Here is an 18,518-nt window from a genome sequence, read left to right on the forward strand (position 1 = left end):
GATCAACTAAAACAGGTCAAAGGTGAATCTTGTGAACTTTTATTTGGCAACAGAGCAAAACACAGAATTACAATATCTAAAAATGAATGAAAAACCAGGAAATAAACACACGCTATTACAATACGGTAAAAGTGTGAATCCTGTCCGGTCTCGTGCAATCAATATAAATTAAATATGCAGTCAAATAAATACATTTGTGCTTCTGAAATTCATAGAAGCCATACAGAAGTTTAGCCTCGTGCATTTTTAATCATTGGAATCCAAACTGTAGTTTATATCAGGAAATACTGAAACTGTGCTGGGGTTCATTTCCTGCTGTGAGAAAACATTACAGTGGTGACCTTCTCATCACTGACACAGTACTACCAGGAGAACTGACTGATCTCCAGCATAAAGAATGCAATTTCACATTGAAGAATTTCCCTAAATTACCATATCCATGAGAAGTCCAGAGAAGAAAAAGATGCCACCAAGTCAAAGATGATGATGATGAGCATGATGGTGTTTCACGGTTGAAAGTTGAAGCTTTGGAGGCTGTCGTGTTTGTGTTTCCTTTCATGCATGTTCCTCTCTCAGTTGCTTTCATCAGAATCTGATTCTGTCTCATGAGGAGCTGACAGAGGAACATGCATGGGTTTCTCAAAAGCCATGATATATGATGTTATACAGGAACTGTATAACTGTAAAACTGTTCAAGGTTTGGATGATGGGACGGTAGTGCTGCCCCCCATGGACGCAGCGGTGCCGTGACGTCACGGGGACAAGTGAAAACAGGAGCTCGAGCGCACTAGGGGGTTGTGAGCGAGTAAATGAGGAGGGGTAAAGAATACAGACCCTCGTTAACTTTTTTTTAGCCCTACAGTATGTTTGGAAACTTCTCACTACCATGAAACCTCTGGCTTCCTTTGCACTGCTTGTAGCGGTGTTTTTATTGCTGAACACCTGCGCGAGCCGCGCGCTTGACGGCGAAACCCGAAGAGCCGATGCACCTGAGAGCGGTGAGTTGCACGCGCCTGATTTGTCCTCCAGGTAAACTTGCATCATCATGCATCAATGCATCATCATCATCATCATAATTATTATTATAATTATTAAAACTTAACTAACTCATGCATGGATTAAAGTTACTCAGGAAAATAAATAAAAATGCTGATTGCAAGAAAATCCTTATGTATCAAATAAACATGTTGAAAAATATTTTTCTCCTACAAAAGCTAAAAACATTGTAGTCTATACAACGAACTGATGAAATGATGACCGGAAGTGTGTTTTCTCGACATTTTCTGCTGTTTTGTGACCAGTACAGGTTTAAACATTTTATTCAGTTCAATTCGATTCATTTCTATTTGCATTTTAACAATGGATATTGCATCAAAGCAGGTTTACAGAGATAAACAGGTTATAAAGTTGTATAAAAGAATGTAGAAGCTAATAAGTGCCTATAAGTTTTTTATTCAGGAAAAAATCATCTGTAACAGGATTGTAGTGCAGAATTCATTTCTTGAAGTGTATAGGAAAAGGGTTTATACATTAAATATACATAAAGAAATGTGGAGAAATGTACAAGTCCAAGATAGATAGATAGATTTTTTTCAAAGTCAATAAAATTTAAATAAAAAAAATAAAATAAATACAAAAACGTTTTTATTCTATTCATTATTATGCCCAGAAAAGTTGTAAGTTGCGTGAAAGTTGATATCAGTGATGTGATGTACAATATGCAGAAAGAAGAACAGGTCAGTGTGATTAATTTATTGTTGTAGCACTAGAAGCAGTCATTGTTTTCATCAAACTGTCATCATCTGCACAATGGGTTTGACCCCTGAGCTTAACCCCCGACCTTACATTTGCACTGAGATCTGATGTAGAGGTGTACTGGGGTAATTGTAGCGCTTTGCTTTTCTTTCCAGGATTTGGGGCGAAGGAACGTTTTCAGATCGTTACACAACACAATCGGCTGCGGGGTCGAGTCGAGCCCATGGCGGCCAACATGCAGAAAATGGTAGGTTTGCTTTGATTTGCTGCTAAACCATAATCCTGCTCTTACTGTCAGAAAAGAACTCAAGTGTGCCACTGAATGAAAGATGTAGTGCTTTTTTGTTCCTTTTTGCCAAATTGCATGCAGTGGAAAAACCACAGATTGCAGTAGGCAGGTTAATAATGGCTTAAATGAAGACGCATGTCGAGATGTGAATTCGATTGTGTTAGTTTAACAGGAAGTGAATTTAGTCACTAAAATGCTTTTATGTGAAAATCAATCACCAGCTACATAGAAATTCAAATCATAAAATAATTGGTTAGCTAGACGATCTATTCCTCTCTTATATTTCCCAGGATCTCCCTTTTGCTCCATTGTTGGACAGGTGCCAGAGCCCTTTATTAATGAAACGTTCTAGAGGAAACCCCCAGCATGCTTGTCGTGTCTACCCCCACCTCAAAACCCCCCTGAAAAAACCCAAATCAAAAGCAAAACAGCCCGAGTTTTAAAACAGTACATGTTTTGTAACGGAACTCTCATCTATTAAAGCTACTGACCTTGATCGTTTATCCTGTAGAAATGTCCCACAGTTCCTCCCAGAGTTCCTCCTAAGGTCCAACAAACACTTAGCATCCATGTGGAATGTGACTCCATGCCCAGCTGGAGTCTTTTTTGTTTCCAAAATCGCACTTAATTCAATCAGACATCCTTTTTTTTCTGAGGGATACCCGATGTCAAAACAGTAACTAAAACCAGGACAGGTGCTGTACAAGCGCAGGTCAGAGCGCTAATCCCAAAGTCCACGTACGCCTTTTTGGAGATGGATGTTCTAATATGTGGTGCTGCAGACAGTAGCAGACATAACGCAGACAAACCACCAGATAAGGCTGCTTTCACTAAATTCCAAAAGGTATATTTACTTTAGTTCCTGTTATCACTTGCACTATAGCAGCTGCAAACAAGAAACTAAACCTGTATCCCCAAACACTCTGATTTCTGTAGTCCTGTACCTGCTTTATTTTTCAGTTCTGCACAGTGCTGAAACTGGAGACCACCACAACAATTAGACCTTTTTTGGTTTGTAATATGTTCATCATCAGTTAAAGATTAAATGAAGGTCCTGTGAATGAGCTGTAGCTGTGAGGGGTGTAATGGTACACTTGTTTATACCGAACCCTCTTCGTACAGGACTTTCTGTACGGTGCACACGTTTTACCGAATGCAATTCTTAATGCAATGCAAAAAAACCTACGTTTCCTCCTGAACACATTAAGTGGCGGACCGCAAATTTGTTTAGTTTCTGCCTCGCACTTGCAAAAATACAATATCTAAAAATAAAATAGAATGAATCAAATGAATGCAGCACACGTTTCTATTAAATTGATTAAATTGAGTATATATCCATATCGCTAGACTGTCCTCAAAATTTCGGCAATAGCAAATATGAAAAAAATCTGTGAATGTTCATAAATGTTAATAGTAATAAACAATGTTAATAAAAAACGACAAGCAATTTTATGTTCTGCATTTTCTTTCTCCTAACTGCCCCTAATTGAACCGAACTGTGACTTAAAAACCAGGGCACGTATCGAACCGTGACCCGAACCGTGAATTACCCTACTAGCTGTGGAAAGGATAATGCATTATAACAAATGCATATGAACATAATAATAATAATAATAATAATAATAATAATAATAAGGTCATTAATCAATGCTAAGAATCTGTGGTTTAACTATAAAGTATCAAATAAAATAAATTAATAATTCACTTTAAATATCACATTGGAGTGTGGGTGCAAAAAGTTTTGCACAGAATTGTAATAGTGGAGATAGTCCCACGTTTAAACACATCACACACAGACAGCAGCATCTTTGGGCCGAGTATAATGAGATGGATGATGTGTCATCTTCATCAGTCTCCATTTTATATTCCCGTCTCTTACATTTTTGGATAATTCGCTTAAAGGCTGCCAGACGAGTTCCCGTGGAGCTCAAAAGGGATATTAAATTGCTTTAGTGATAAATTTGAAGGCTTTGGGCTGAAGCGGCTTTGTGATTATCGTTCTGCAATATTTGCACAGAAATCCATAACCGCAGCCTGATTGTCTGTGGCTGTACCAGAGATTAGAGGCTCACACTGGAGTTCGAAAGCTCTGCTTTCAGTGGGAGATAAGATTTCCTAATTTCATAACATTTCTCAAATGATGGGTCCTTTCTTCCCACCCAGTGACCCTCGTGGTTTTATTAGTGTATGTGTGTGTGTGGGAGGTGTGTGTGGTGTGTGTGTGTGTGTGTTTCCTTTTTTAACTTTGTTAGACAGTTTCCTCAAAATCAAAACCAGAAAGAATGAGCTTTATTCTAATTTATTCACAGTTTTTTGATATACAGCAGGCTTGCAGAAGTTTACATCCCCGGTGGTATCTGGGTGGGAGCACAACAGTGTAACTCCAGGAAGTTGCAAATGAAATGTAGGTGCATCTTATCTGAAGACAACAATCCTTCTTCTAGAGTTGGGCCTGAAAAAGGTGGTGTATAATATCAAGCTGGAGTATCGAGAGATATAAGAAGGAACAAACCAAACTATATTACACCTGAGAGACTCAGTTTGCCTAATTATAACTTTATTTCCAACAATTCTGACTTTTTTCCTCACAATTCTGACTTTTTTCCTCACAATTCTGACTTTTTTTCCTCACATTTCAGATTTTTTTCTCACAATTGTGATTTTTTTCCTCACAATTCTGACATTTTTCCTCACAATTCTGTTTTTTTTCTCACAATTCTAATTTTTTTTCCTCACAATTTAGATTTTTTTCCTCACAATTCTGTTTTTTTCCTCACAATTCTGACATTTTTCCTCACATTTCTGATTTTTTTTCTCTCACAATTCTGATTTTTTTTTTATAGCAATTCTGACTTTATTTCTCACGATTCCAACTCTTAAAATTCTCTCATTTTCTAACCAGCGTTACCCCTCTGTAGTGCCAGAAAGCTTTGCACATTAAAAATTAAACAGGCTACAATCAACAGATCAATCTGCAAAATAATGGATAAAATTATAAAGGAATTTTTAATGCGTGGTTTCCCAAAAAAGACATAGCCACTGTAGCCTCCTGTCTGATATGTACATGCGTTCCATTGGAACGTTCAAGCGAGAAAGTAAATTGCGAGAAAGAAGGTTAAAATTGAGAGGAAGACAGTCGGAATTGCGAGAAAGAAAGTCAGAATAAGGCTTAACTTTCATAGAATAACTTTTTTTCTACGTGTCAGAAACACATGGGAAACAATAGTGTTAGAACAAGTGAATTTATATAAATGTATTTATTGGCATCATTGCATTAAAAGAACAAAAAAACCCAAACAAACTGGTAATAAAGGAACCAGAGTTAATGTCCACTTATTGTACATATTATTGGTATATTGGATTTTTTCTCTCCAAATTCATCTGCCATTTTAGTCCTAAAGGGGATACAAACTTTTGCACCCGACTATGTTTGTTCTCCTTGGAGGGAAAATGACTCGATATCTCTGTTTCAGCTGTTTGATATTTTTTCAGAGTGGGAAGAAGATGATTATTGTTCTTTTCAACTTGCGAGCATTTGCAGTCCCCCACTGTGAGCGAATCTAAATGCACCCTGTCAGTCTGTGAGGGTTCTCTCTCTCTCTCTCTCTCTCTCTCTCTCTCTCTCTCTCTCTCTCTCTCTCCAGAGACAAGGCAGCGGAGTGACAAAATGTTGGCAGCATCTCTGAGACTTGCATAGAGACAGCATGTGTGGAGAGATAAAAGAGGACAGGGAGCGTATGGTAGCGCAGTTAAAGCGGAGCCGCCGATGGTCTGTCTGAGTTTCGTCTCTGTCTAAAGTGTGGGTGGGAACCAGGAACAAGACGGCTCAAATGACTGATTTGCACCAGCAAGCCGAATTCAGATTGCGGGTTCTCCTCCCCTCTGCTCTTCCTCTCTTTCTTGAACTGTATCTCTGAAACGAGACCCCCATCTTCTGGAGGGTACTGTGAAACGACATCTGTGGAAAATGTCCCCCTACTTTGATTTCACGCTAGATTTCGCAGTGATGACAGCCGTGTCCGTGGGAATTCAGTGTCACCAGCCAAGCATGACGTACCGCCCGACCGCACACACACTCCGTCTCATTCAGGGGTCAGAGGAAGAGCCTGGGTCAAACGGATTAGTCCAAGACAGACACTATTCCTGGAAGGGGTTTGGGAATTAAATGAATGGGAGTCAAAAATGGTGCAGCTTTTGTCTGTAACCCTAAAATTTGTCGTCTTATTAGTGGGGCAATTTGTTTCTCTGTTCTCCTCGAGATCTTCACTTTAACCAGAAGAAGCCACATTAAATAATCTTATTAGAATAATATAGATTTAAGACTCAAGATTTTATTTTCCTATGTAAAGGAACAGTACATGTTATATCTTTTAATGGTGAAACATGTTAAAAGCACAATACAAGTAAAAATGTATGTGTGAATCAACACTCACTGCAGCCTATGGCCTAAATTATAAGGCAATATGGAAAAAACACACAAATATAAACTGTGAACAGGTAAATAATCCTAGACCCCAAGTTTTCATTATGATGCTACGGCTATAAAAACCATCAGTATTAAACAGAAACGTAGTATAACAGAGCGCAGCATCACAGACAAGAATCTTATACAGTGAGAATGATTCAATGGGTCAAAAAAAGTTTAATGTCTTAGTTTGACTCATGATTTTTGTGTAACCTTTATTCAGGAGTGGAGTGATGCGCTGGCTGCGCTGGCTCAGGTCAGGGCCGAGTCCTGCTCCAAGAACAGCGCTGGATCAGAAGTGGACACCGAGCACATCGGCTGGAACGTCCATCAGTCTCCTCATGGTGCAGCTTCCTTCTCTGACATCATCAACTCATGGTTTCAGGAAGGGCTTCACTACAACTATCGAAGCGGACGCTGCAAAAACAACGACACCTGTGAACATTACACACAGGTGGGATATCGATAATAAAAAACAGAAACAGCATAAGTCTTTATATACATTATACACAATCAAGCCTTGATTTACTAGATATTTGAGTAATATAATATAATATATATACAGTTGTGTTCAAAATTATTCAACCCCCACTGAAATTGATTGTTTTGGTCGGTTTGACATTGATTATGATCATTCAGTCATCCTGCTTACAATTAAATCAAAGAGGCACGTGTAGGTCAGACAAATATAACATAACATTTATAATGAAATAACCACAAATGTCTTTTCTGAGCTCACATCATTATCAGTTTTATTCAACCCCCAAGTGACATTCAATCTTAGTACTTAGTACAACATCCTTTTACAGTTATAACAGCTTTTAAACATGAAGCATAGCTTGACACAAGTGTCTTGCAGCGATCTACGGGTATCTTCGCCCATTCATCATGGGCTAATGCCTCCAGTTCAGTCACATTCTTAGGCTTGCGCACTGCAACTGCTTTCTTTAAGTCCCACCAGAGGTTCTCAATCGGATTTAAGTCTGGTGACTGCGATGGCCACTTCAAAATGTTCCAGCCTTTAATCTGCAACCATGCTCTAGTGGACTTGGAGGTATGCTTGGGATCATTGTCCTGTTGAAAGGTCCAACGTCTTTCAAGCCTCAGGTTTGTGACGGACTGCATCACATTGTCATTCAATATCTCCTGGTACTGAAGAGAATTCATGGTACCTTGCACACGCTGAAGCTTCCCAGTACCTGCAGAAGCAAAACAGCCCCAAAGCATGATTGACCCCCCGCCATGCTTCACAGTAGGCAAGGTGTTCTTTTCTTCATAGGCCTTGTTCTTCCTCCTCCAAACATAGCGTTGATCCATGGGCCCAAACAGTTCTAATTTTGTTTCATCAGTCCACAGAACACTATCCCAAAACTTCTGTGGTTTGTCCACATGACTTTTGGCATACTGCAGTCGACTCTTCTTATTCTTTGGGGACAGCAAGGGGGTGCGCCTGGGAGTTCTGGCATGGAGGCCTTCATTACACAGGGTGCGCCGTATTGTCTGAGCAGAAACTTCAGTACCCACATCTGACAAATCTTTTCTCAGTTCCTCAGCAGTCACACGGGGACTTTTCTCCGCTCTACGCTTCAGGTAGCGCACAGCAGTCGAAGTCAGCATCTTCTTTCTGCCACGACCAGGTAGCGTTTCAACAGTGCCCTTTGCCTTGAATTTGCGAATGATGCTTCCTATGGTGTCTCTTGGTATGTTTAACATCTTTGCAATCTTCTTATAGCCATTGCCCTTCCTGTGAAGAGTAATCACCTGTTCTCTTGTCTTCCTGGACCATTCTCTTGACCTCACCATGTTTGTAACCACACCAGTAAATGTCTAGAAGGAGCTGAGTATCACAGTCATTTTAAAGCTGCCTAATTGGTGCTTATTAGGCTTTATTGCTGCTCCCTGATATCCACAGGTGTTTTCAATACCGGATTGAAAACACTTCATTGAACCTCTGTTCTTCAGAGTGGTAGTCTTTAAGGGGTTGAATAATTATGTCAATGAAGAATTCACAAAAGAAACATTTACTACTGTATTACAAAACTAATTGATGTTATTTTAGTTGCATATGGTTCTTTAAGAAGTCCTTGTAGGATTTCATTCTGAATACAATTACAAATGTACACTAAATTCTAAAACCATTTACAGCATTGGGGGTTGAATAATTTTGAACACAACTGTAATAATATAATATAATATATAATATAATATATAAAATAATATACAATATAATATAATATAATAATATGTAATAGTATATAATATAATATAATATAATATAATACAATATAATATAATATAATAATATGTAATAGTATATAATATAATATAATATAATATAATATAATATAATATAGAACAGAAAAAATATTTTTAATATTTTTAATATAAAATATTTAAAAGGCCATAAACAAAAAATATAGATTTCTATTCTCTCATTCTCAGGTATTTATTTATTTGTCAAAATTATATGTAACAAAAACATATTTTCACGTGTTCAAATGTCCACACACTTTTTTTTCACCTTCATTTATGTTTTTAGCGAACAGCAGTTGATCCTAATGTTATAAACTCGTTTTGCAGCAGCAGATGCACCTCAGGGTGCCACATGCTGTGTGTTCTGAGATGATTTTCTGTTCACCTCGATTGTAAAGAGTTATTTGAGTTACCAAATATATAGCCTATAAATAGCCTGCCTGTCATCTCAAACAAGTCTGGCTGCTCTCCTGAGAACTCTCACATTACAAACCTGAAGAACTGATGCTCACTGGTGTTTATTTTGCCACCTTCAATATTCCAATGTGTAAAAACTCAAAAGGGAAAAAGTCAAAAGGGAAATCCTCAAATTATGTGCTACTGAATGTAAGTAAATAATAAGGGGCCAAGCATCCTATTGTTATTCTACTTTTCCTCTTCTTCTTCTTCTTTTTCTTCTTCTTCTTCTTTTTCTTCTTTTTCTTCATCTTCTTCTTCTTCTTCTTCTTGTCATTCCTCTGGCAGGGTGTACATACAACCAGCTTGTAAAAAGTTACAAATAGTGAAATTTGCCATACTCATTAAATAGGGTCCAACATTTTGACCACATTTGGGCCATAGACTCTAATTTGGGCCTCATTTATTAATTTAATAGTCACAACCTTTAAACTTGTGTGTCCAAAAGGTGAATGTGAAAATGTGAAATAAATGTATGGAGGTTTTTGAGAAGTCACATTGCTTCAATGGCGTTGTGAGAGTTGTATGTTTGCTCTGTGAGTCAGATGGTGTGGGCCACATCCAGTCAGGTGGGCTGTGTATCACATCTGTGCAGAGTTGGAGTCAAGCACTGGGACATGTTTGTGTGTGCATACTTTCCTGGGTAAGTCAACTATTGTTTATTTATTATAGTTGATTTTTAACATACACTTATAATAGGGGGAGTCCTAAGAAAGTCAGTATACTAAAGCTTTATTTAATTTTATTTATTTGATTTTATTTTTATAAAAAAATAAATTGTCCATGAGGGTGTGCAAACAATTGCACACTACTGTATTTGCAATTTCTTCAATTTTGTACATTGAGTTTTGTTCCGGACTGGTTTTCTCTGTTTGTGTGTAGGGGAAACTGGGAGGTGAACGGCCAGAAGGTGACACCGTATAAATCAGGAGTGTACTGCTCTCTCTGCACAGCCTCCATGTCAGGGTGCTTGCGGCTCTGGGACCATGTTGGAGGCTTGTGTGGTGAGAAACACTGTGAAGCTTTTTCTCTAGTCTCTAGTGCTGAATTTATATGTAGTTTAATGCTTCAAATCTTCTGTCAGTTAACATAAGCCTACTAAACCATTCTACTCTAGCTTTTAACCAACTTATTATGTTTTATGGTTGAGCATATATTGAGTAAATGAGAATTTAAGTTATATGTGGTTCTTCCTCAGAAGCCCAAAATTGGAAGCACACCATTGTATAAAGCATTTTTGGATGCAGAAGCCAGTGGTGGGCCGTGCATTTGGTACCTGGGCCTTCAGTGGGGACGTAACCGACTTAATCCACCTTTTAATACCACCACTATCACGTCGCAATTATAGAAACCATCAATACTTCACAAAAACGCAATATAACAATGCGTGGCATTACAAAGAGAGAGGCATTTCACATATGGAGGGTGAAAACCATTTTACTAAAGCAAGAAACCCAGTTAAGACTCCAAACCTCTACACTACATCCACAACTGTGCACCTACAACATCTGGAGCAGTTCAGAATCAATATTTGTCTAATAACATGACAAAAACATTAAAATGTACCGTAATTTCCGGACTATTAAGCACACCCAAATATAAGCCGCACCCACTGAATTTGACAAAGATTTTTATTTTGAACATAAATAAGTCTACACTGAAACTAATGAACTTTACACAGGTTTTAACGAAAGACAGTGTCTGTTACACGGTGTAACGGGTGAAATATGTTGCGCTTCCTTTAAGAGCATAGCGGTATTTTGGGAATAACCTGCCACCGCATTTTTCCGGTATTACTGCGTGTGTGCAAGACCGAGGAATATGTCCTTATTATTTTCTGATGCTCATTTCTAAGTTTCTTTGAGTAACCCGTAACGCTGTTGCCAAGAAAAATAAAAAAGCACGAGTTTTGGAAATCTGTCTGTGCTTATATGATTTCTGTTGCAACTGGAGTTAGCGAGCTCTCCCTTCACCCAGACTCAACGTGTTACAACGGCTTGTATCTAAACAGTAGCCGAGCAAGAAAGTCATTGTTCACTGTCTTCCTCCTTCCTTTCACAACTATTTTTGAAGTTTTTCTTTTGGCATCGTCGTGCGTTTAAAAATCACCATCGGTGAATCTTTTCTCCCGATGCCGTGCAGCTCAGAACACAGGTGAAGTGTGTGTTTTCATGCCCGGTTGTTTTCAGCTTGTTGAATGATTCGCATTTCCTGTAGACAGTCCGAGTGAGCGGCAGGTCAAACGTCAGAGGATCATCATCCATATTTATGATGTGGTGCGCCCTGATTCAGTGGGAGCGCATCTGATTGAATATAAAGTTTCATTGGTTCACCTGAACCCGTTCGGCAATTTCATTGGTCTAATGTTATGGGGCTCAGTTTTTTGGCTTGAAGTTTGTGAAACCGGGAAAAACCCTGGAGAAATCCATAATTTAGCCGCTTCATTGTTTAAGCCATGGGAATTAAAGCGTGGGAAAAACATAGCGGCTTATAGTCCGGAAAATGCGGTAAATAAACTACAACCTACTCACCAGAGATGCAGGCTCATAATGTGCAGTGCCCCTCAGAGGCTGTGATCCAGTGGTACCGCTCGTATTCACTGGTCTGGAAGTGTAAAACAAACTCTTTCAGAGACAAGCTAGCTAACTTCGGGGTTGGCCAACCTCCTCACCATGTCTAGCTTTTCTTCAAAATGGATGGACTTAATAATTAAATTAAGTATGTCTGAGACCAAACCAATTTCTCTTTCTCCGTAGGCACAAAAAAGTCTAATTCAGATGTATTAATCGGTGCAGTGTCCTACAGATGTGTTTTGCCAGTCCAGGTACCCAGGTACCAAATGCACAGCCTGCCACTGTTGTGTGTATGTATATATATATTGTTCTTTGATCTATTCACTCATTCTTCTCTGATCTTCTCTGATGATTCATGTCTTATATCGTCCTGAATTGTGTGCTTGGTAGAAACCTCTTAAGGTCATATTTTGAACCCTATCTGATAGAGAACCTTGGTTGTATGATAGGGGAAGTGATTGTTTAGTGGTTTGACTCTGGGCTACTTATCAGAAGGTGGGGGGTTTAAGTCCTTGTATCGTAGTCCCTTAAGAAAGGCTCTTAAACCTCTGTACTGCAGGGGTGCTGTATCATGGCTGATCCTAGCCTTATAATATTGCTGGGATGCAAAGAAAAAATTTCACTGTGCTGTAAAGTACATGTGACTAGTAAGAGGCCCTTTTCCCTTTTCTAGTATTCAACATACATCATTTAGAGGTTCAATCAGATGGACGACCAGATGAATTAAACGTTCAGATGTTTGGGTTCTGCTTACCTGCCAGTTTGTGCTGTTTCAGAGACGCCTCGAAACCCGTGCCGTATGAGTTGTGGACAGTACGGCAGGCTGAACGTCTCTTTATGCCAGTGTCAGTGTAAGCATGGATTCACGGGTCGGTTCTGTCAAGGTGAGTGTGGTTCCTCTCAGTTCCACCTCACTCTCTTTGGATCACCTTCACACTCATCACATGTTCCCGTGTATGTACGCAACGTGACTTGTGGCTGTGTTTCAGTGCGCTGTAGTGTGCAGTGTGTGCATGGACGCTATAAGGAGGAGGAGTGCTCCTGTCTCTGTGATGTAGGATATGGAGGAGCCGAGTGTGCAGGTAAAAAGCGCTCGCTGTTTCTTTCATTTCTCATTTCTCATTTCTCTGACTCAAAAAGGTGATTCTTTCATTTTATTTTGGAGCGTGTCTAAAATTGTTTGATTGAAATAGTGCACAGTGTGACATCATTTTGGGCAAAAAGCTTCATGTACACTATTATAGGCATTGACACAAACTTGGACTCTTACTCAGACACTGACTTGGACACTGACTAGGACACTGACTTAAGCGCTGACTTGGACACTGACACAGACACGGACTCGGACACTGTCTCAGACACAGACTTAGACTCAAACTTGAACACTGACTCAGACACTTACTCGGACACTGATTTGGACACTGACTCAGACATGGACTTGGACACTCACTTAGACACTGACTTGGACACTGACTCAGACGTAGACTGATTTAGACACAAACTCTGACCCTGACTTCGACACTGACTCAGACACAAACTCGGACACTGGCTCAGACACAAACTCGGACACTGACTCAGACACTGACTCAGACACTGACTCAGACACTGACTCAGACAATGACTGACCTGCTGATTGAGACAGGAGCAAAAGATGACAGATGCTAACAGGAACACATCACGCTTACGTCAGTAAACTGGCATGTGATGAATCAGGACAATTTTCTCAGTCCCATCATCTCACCTGGTGCATTTATATGTTCCTCAGAGAAGCTGAGTTTCCCCCATCACAGCTGTGACATGCAGATCGACGGAAAATGCTTCATGGTGTCTTCTGAAGCTGAGACATACTACACGGCCAAACTGCGCTGTCAAGTGAGGGACATTTCACACACACAACTCATCATCATCATCAGACCTGGTGAATAAGGCCTTGGTTCGGACTGTGTGTTTCTTTCAACAGGAAAGAGGAGGGATTCTGGCTCAAGTGCTCAACCAGAAGGTCCAGGATATCATGACCTTTTACCTCGGGCAGCTGGAGAACACCAACGAGGTCACGGACCCTGACTTTGACACGCGTAGCTTCTGGATAGGTGAAAACACTTTTACTAGCAGAAACTTTTCAGGGTTTTCTCCGAGCAAATAAAGAGCAATTTAGTGTTTAAGCGTTCTTGTGTAAACAGGTTTGACGTATAAACCACTGAAAGACTCGTTTCGCTGGGATACGGGAGAAACGGCCACATTTACCAGCTTTGCTTTTGGACAGCCGGATAATCAGGGGTGAGAAAAATGCACAATGTATCTACTGATCACCAACATACAGTTCAGCATCAGTTCAACATCAAGCAGAACATTAAGAGAAGAATAAATCATGAAGAAACTCCAGATTTGAACTCACCACAACACACGTTTTTTTTGGGTTTTGGACTCATGATAATTGTAATAGAAATCAATCAGTGACTCATTAATATCATTCTATTAATAGATTTTTGTGCTGAGAGTCACATTCGAGTCTTTTCACATCAACTGAGTTGATTAAGTGAAGAGTCTTGTGACAAAAATGATAATAGGAACATTAATAATAAATCATAGTCTTTTGGATACCAAAATGCATTTAAGGGCAAAAACCTTTGTACTTTTACTCAAGTGAAGTAATATTTTACCGAATATATCCCAAGTACATGGAACGTGTTCTTCATCCACCACTGGTGATGAGGATGAAGCTGAATATTAGGACTGTAGAAGCACGAGCAGATGTAGTGTTTGGGTTTGACCATCGGGTGTCTCTCTTCTCTCTCTCTTTCTCTCTTTTTCTTTCTCTCTCTGACTCGAGCTTTGGGAATTGTGTGGAGCTGCAAGCATCCAGTGCCTTCAACTGGAATGACCAGCGCTGCAAAACCCGCAACAGATACATCTGCCAGTTCGGTGAGTCCCGAAATGAAGTACAGATGTGAAGACGTGGCATCGGGATAATGCTAATCAGCATTTTATTTTGCAGCAGGAACATGTTCTCCAGGAAAAAGTGTATAAAAGCTTAACAGAGAAGCGACTGAGAGACACAAAATAATCAACAAGACACAATGAAGCAATGAATAGAATGATTTTAAACACCTTTACATTAAATTTACATGAAAATCTTTTACTTTCTATTATTATTTCATTGAAACAACACTGATCGGGAAAAACAAAAGGCTTTCGTGATTTCTCAAAGCGTGTACAATAATTACTAAAATGAAATAAATAAAAAATGAACCAAAAGAACCCCACAAAGCAAATAATTTTTTTTTTTTTTTTTAGCAATTATGTAGTATTTAGCAAGCAATAAGTACAGAAAGAAAGAAAAACAATGGAATCTATAAATATACATAAATCTATCTATAAATACATTTCATTTTTTAGCAATAAATGATCAAAATTGTTGTCAGAATTATTGCCATTGTGTGTTTTATTGAAATAATAATAATAATAATAATAATAATAAAAATAAGCATAAGCTCAATCATAATCATCATCAAATAATTGGTCATTATTTTTATTATTTATTGTAATATTTTGTGATTTTTTATAACATATTATTGTTGATAATTGATCATTATACTAATTATTATTCCGAAAAAAAAATTTATGTGCTTTATTAATGAGGAAAAAAAAAATATTTTTTTAGAAAGCTGAAATCAAAGAAATAAATACATAATATACAATTATAATATATACATAAAATATATATTAGTGTTTGTTTTCAGGAACAGGTGAAATAATAAAAAAAAAACATCTACAATGGACACTTCAGGTGTTGATGGGAAAAATCGTCTATTATTTGATATTTATTAGATCAATATGACTAAGAGCAGTGATGAGAACACACACACACACACACACACACACACACACACACACACACACACACACACACACACCTACAGACACACACCAGATGCTTGTTAATGCGCAGACGTGCTGAAGTGAAATATATAAAACCATTGAGAGTGTGTAAAACGTGCCGTGGTTAAGCTGCTTGTCTGCTCCGTCTGCTTTATGAATCATTCGGGTTTATGATTGCAAACAGCTCGAGCGTGGTAATGACGCCGGTGCGATGCGTTCGGCGTGAAGCGTTTTGTTTTCTCGGGATCAATACGTGCCACTTCGCCGCCGCTGCCTCTATTGTGGCGAATAACCTCCAGGGGCGGAGGATCTCTCAACACGCTATTAGTGCCAAAGAGGCTTTTATCTTGTTTTCTTCCCAATCGGTTTGGGTTTGCTTCGTGTCATGAAGTGGTTATTGATTAATCAAGATGGCTTTATGCCCTAATTGTTGCCACGGCGACACTCTAACGACATGTTTGAAAGCTTTTCAAAGACGCGATGTGCTGGAAAATGATCGTCTGGGGCGAGGAGATGAGGAGAACACACACCTAGAGGATGCACACACATATACACACACACACAATCTTACACACTCTAGGATTGAATTTAATGGAACAAATTGTAGGATGGAAGAAAGTCTGACTGGGGTTTGATAGCTTTCAGCCTGGCTGTATCACCGCCTTCATGGTGGATGAAGGAACTTCAGAAGCTGCTAATTACACTGATACACACTTTAACATCTGGTTTATGAGTGGGTTTATGGGTCCTGTCCGGTCTCTTGGAATCAATATAAATCAAATATGCAATCAAGTAAATAAATGTGTGCTGTTGAAATATTTACCAAACAGAAGAAATTCAACATTGTGCATTGGAATTCAAACCATCGTTTATATCAGAAAATACTGAAACTGTGCGCCGTCATACTGACAACATGCCTAAACATTTTGACGATCTTGTTTGTGAACAATGACAAAAGGACTTTTCATTCTGATGGGAATGAGATGTTTACTGACACAAATACTTACTTTTGAAAGACTATAGATTTGAGGAAAAAGTACAGTCTTTCACAAGAAATCCATTGTGTTGTGCTGTTTGTACACACTGTTTTGAGAAATGCAGTTGCTGCTTTGCAAATATTATGGACGATTCAAATAATTGCTCCAAAGCAACTGAGAAAAACTGTAAGTAGAATGAAATTTTCCCTTCAGACTTGAATTAGGAGACCCAAACTGTTCCACCATGACGATGCCCCTGTGCACAAATCCAGCTCCATAAAGATTTGCTTTCCATGGGTTGGAGTGAAAGATCTCCTGCTATAGAGTACTAAACCCTATTGAACACCTTTGGGGTGAATGTAAATGCTGACTGCACCCCAGGCCTTCTCACCTACATCACTACCTGATTTTACTAAAACCTGTGTGTCTGAATAGGTCTATAAAAATCTCTATAAGCACAATCCAACATCTTGTAGAACATCTTCCCAGAAGAGTGGAAGATATTATAACAGCAAATTGTGAACTAAATGTGAGGGGATTTTCAAACGTTTGTCCATATAGTGTACTTTGCAACAAAAATAACATTAAAAAGAACCTTTTGAATCAGTTTTTATCTGTTTAGCAGTTAAAAGACGATAAACGAGAAACAACTAAAACTAGGGTCATTCTGAAACCTTTGAAGGGTGCCAATAATTTTGGCACTGGAAGGATGACCACAAGTGGATTTTCTTCCTTTTATCTTTTTTCTTATCAGTGCTTTTAAATTTTTTAAATGGTCACTGTGTGTGTGTGTGTGTGTGTGTGTGTGTGTGTGTGTGTGTGTGTGTTTGTATGTGTCAGGTCCAGAACATATTGCTCGGTGGGAGTTTGGCCAATGAGAGCTGGGCTTCGTGTGTGCTGCAGATTCCTGATCTTCTCTGGACAGGATTACGTGCTTGAAGCTCAGATGGAGGTCTCCTGATCATCACAGCCAGTACTGCATGTGGAAGAAACCCGGTCAGGGCATGCTATCAGAGGAAAATCATCAATGATGAGGTTGTACAGTGTGACCCGATGGGCAGCAGACTTGATTGTTTTCCGAGCATCGGCATGTCCTGAAGTATTTTATCTCTTTTACACCACAGCAACTTCCCTGGGATTACAATCTTTATTTAATTAACATCATGCTATCATTTTTATCTGTTTCTAGTTGCATTTGATGTTGTGGAACAGCCATGAACTCCATCTGCCATCGTTTATATATTTTGCATAGAAAGAAAGTGTTTGAATTTTTATGATTGTACACTGAGACGTCTTATCGCTCAAACAGCCCATGTCTTTATTCCCACCAATAAAAACAGCAGATGAGAGACGACACACGAATTAAATATGATTGGCAGCTGTTTTGACTTCTCTGATGTTAAGTGATATGTACTGGAAGCTCCGCCCCCTCCCTTAATCTCAACCTTATCTTGTTTTGACTATCTTCCAAAAGATAATAAATGGGTATACAGTCTGTGTTTACATTCACCCCAAATGTGTTGATTACATTTTATAGCTCTATAGCAGGAGATCGTCCACTCCAACCAATGCAAAGCATATCTTCATGAAGCTGGCTTTGTGCGCAGTTGTCATGCTGGAACAGGTTTGGGTTTTCTATACATCCTATACAATTGTGTGTCTCCAAGTTTGTGGTAACATTTTGTGGAAGAACCACATATGACTGGAAGTCAGGTGTCCCAATACTTTTGTCTTTATAATGTACTGTATGCTATATTAACATAAAGATAAATAAAAACAACTCACACATTAATAAGATTGTATAATTTTTCAACACACACACACACACACACACACACACACACACACACACACACACACACACACACACA

The 18,518-nt window shown here is 38.9% G+C and overlaps 1 protein-coding gene across 1 annotated transcript; it reads left to right on the forward strand.

Moving 5' to 3' along the window:
* Positions 1 to 797: 797 nt before the first annotated feature.
* Positions 798 to 18,001, forward strand: LOC124395844 (C-type lectin domain family 18 member A-like). The gene is made up of 12 exons (XM_046864720.1): positions 798 to 998; positions 1,911 to 2,002; positions 6,733 to 6,963; positions 9,764 to 9,861; positions 10,101 to 10,222; positions 12,568 to 12,675; positions 12,781 to 12,873; positions 13,557 to 13,663; positions 13,752 to 13,881; positions 13,972 to 14,068; positions 14,622 to 14,713; positions 17,488 to 18,001. The coding sequence occupies exons 1-12, from the start codon at positions 887 to 889 to the stop codon at positions 17,523 to 17,525; spliced, it is 1,320 nt and encodes a 439-aa protein (XP_046720676.1). The 5' UTR covers positions 798 to 886; the 3' UTR covers positions 17,526 to 18,001.
* The last annotated feature ends 517 nt before the right edge of the window (positions 18,002 to 18,518 follow it).

This window comes from Silurus meridionalis, chromosome 13 (assembly GCF_014805685.1).
Source record: "Silurus meridionalis isolate SWU-2019-XX chromosome 13, ASM1480568v1, whole genome shotgun sequence".
NCBI lineage: Eukaryota > Metazoa > Chordata > Actinopteri > Siluriformes > Siluridae > Silurus > Silurus meridionalis.

What these genes read in the sequence shown, in the direction of transcription:
- LOC124395844 (XM_046864720.1), top strand. Translation starts at nt 887, where the DNA reads ATGAAACCTCTGGCTTCCTTTGCACTGCTTGTAGCGGTGTTTTTATTG. An exon ending in CGGCCAACATGCAGAAAATG is followed by an intron (nt 2,003 to 6,732) that starts GTAGGTTTGCTT and finishes ACCTTTATTCAG; the next exon opens with GAGTGGAGTGATGCGCTGGC. An exon ending in CAGATACATCTGCCAGTTCG is followed by an intron (nt 14,714 to 17,487) that starts GTGAGTCCCGAA and finishes TGTATGTGTCAG; the next exon opens with GTCCAGAACATATTGCTCGG.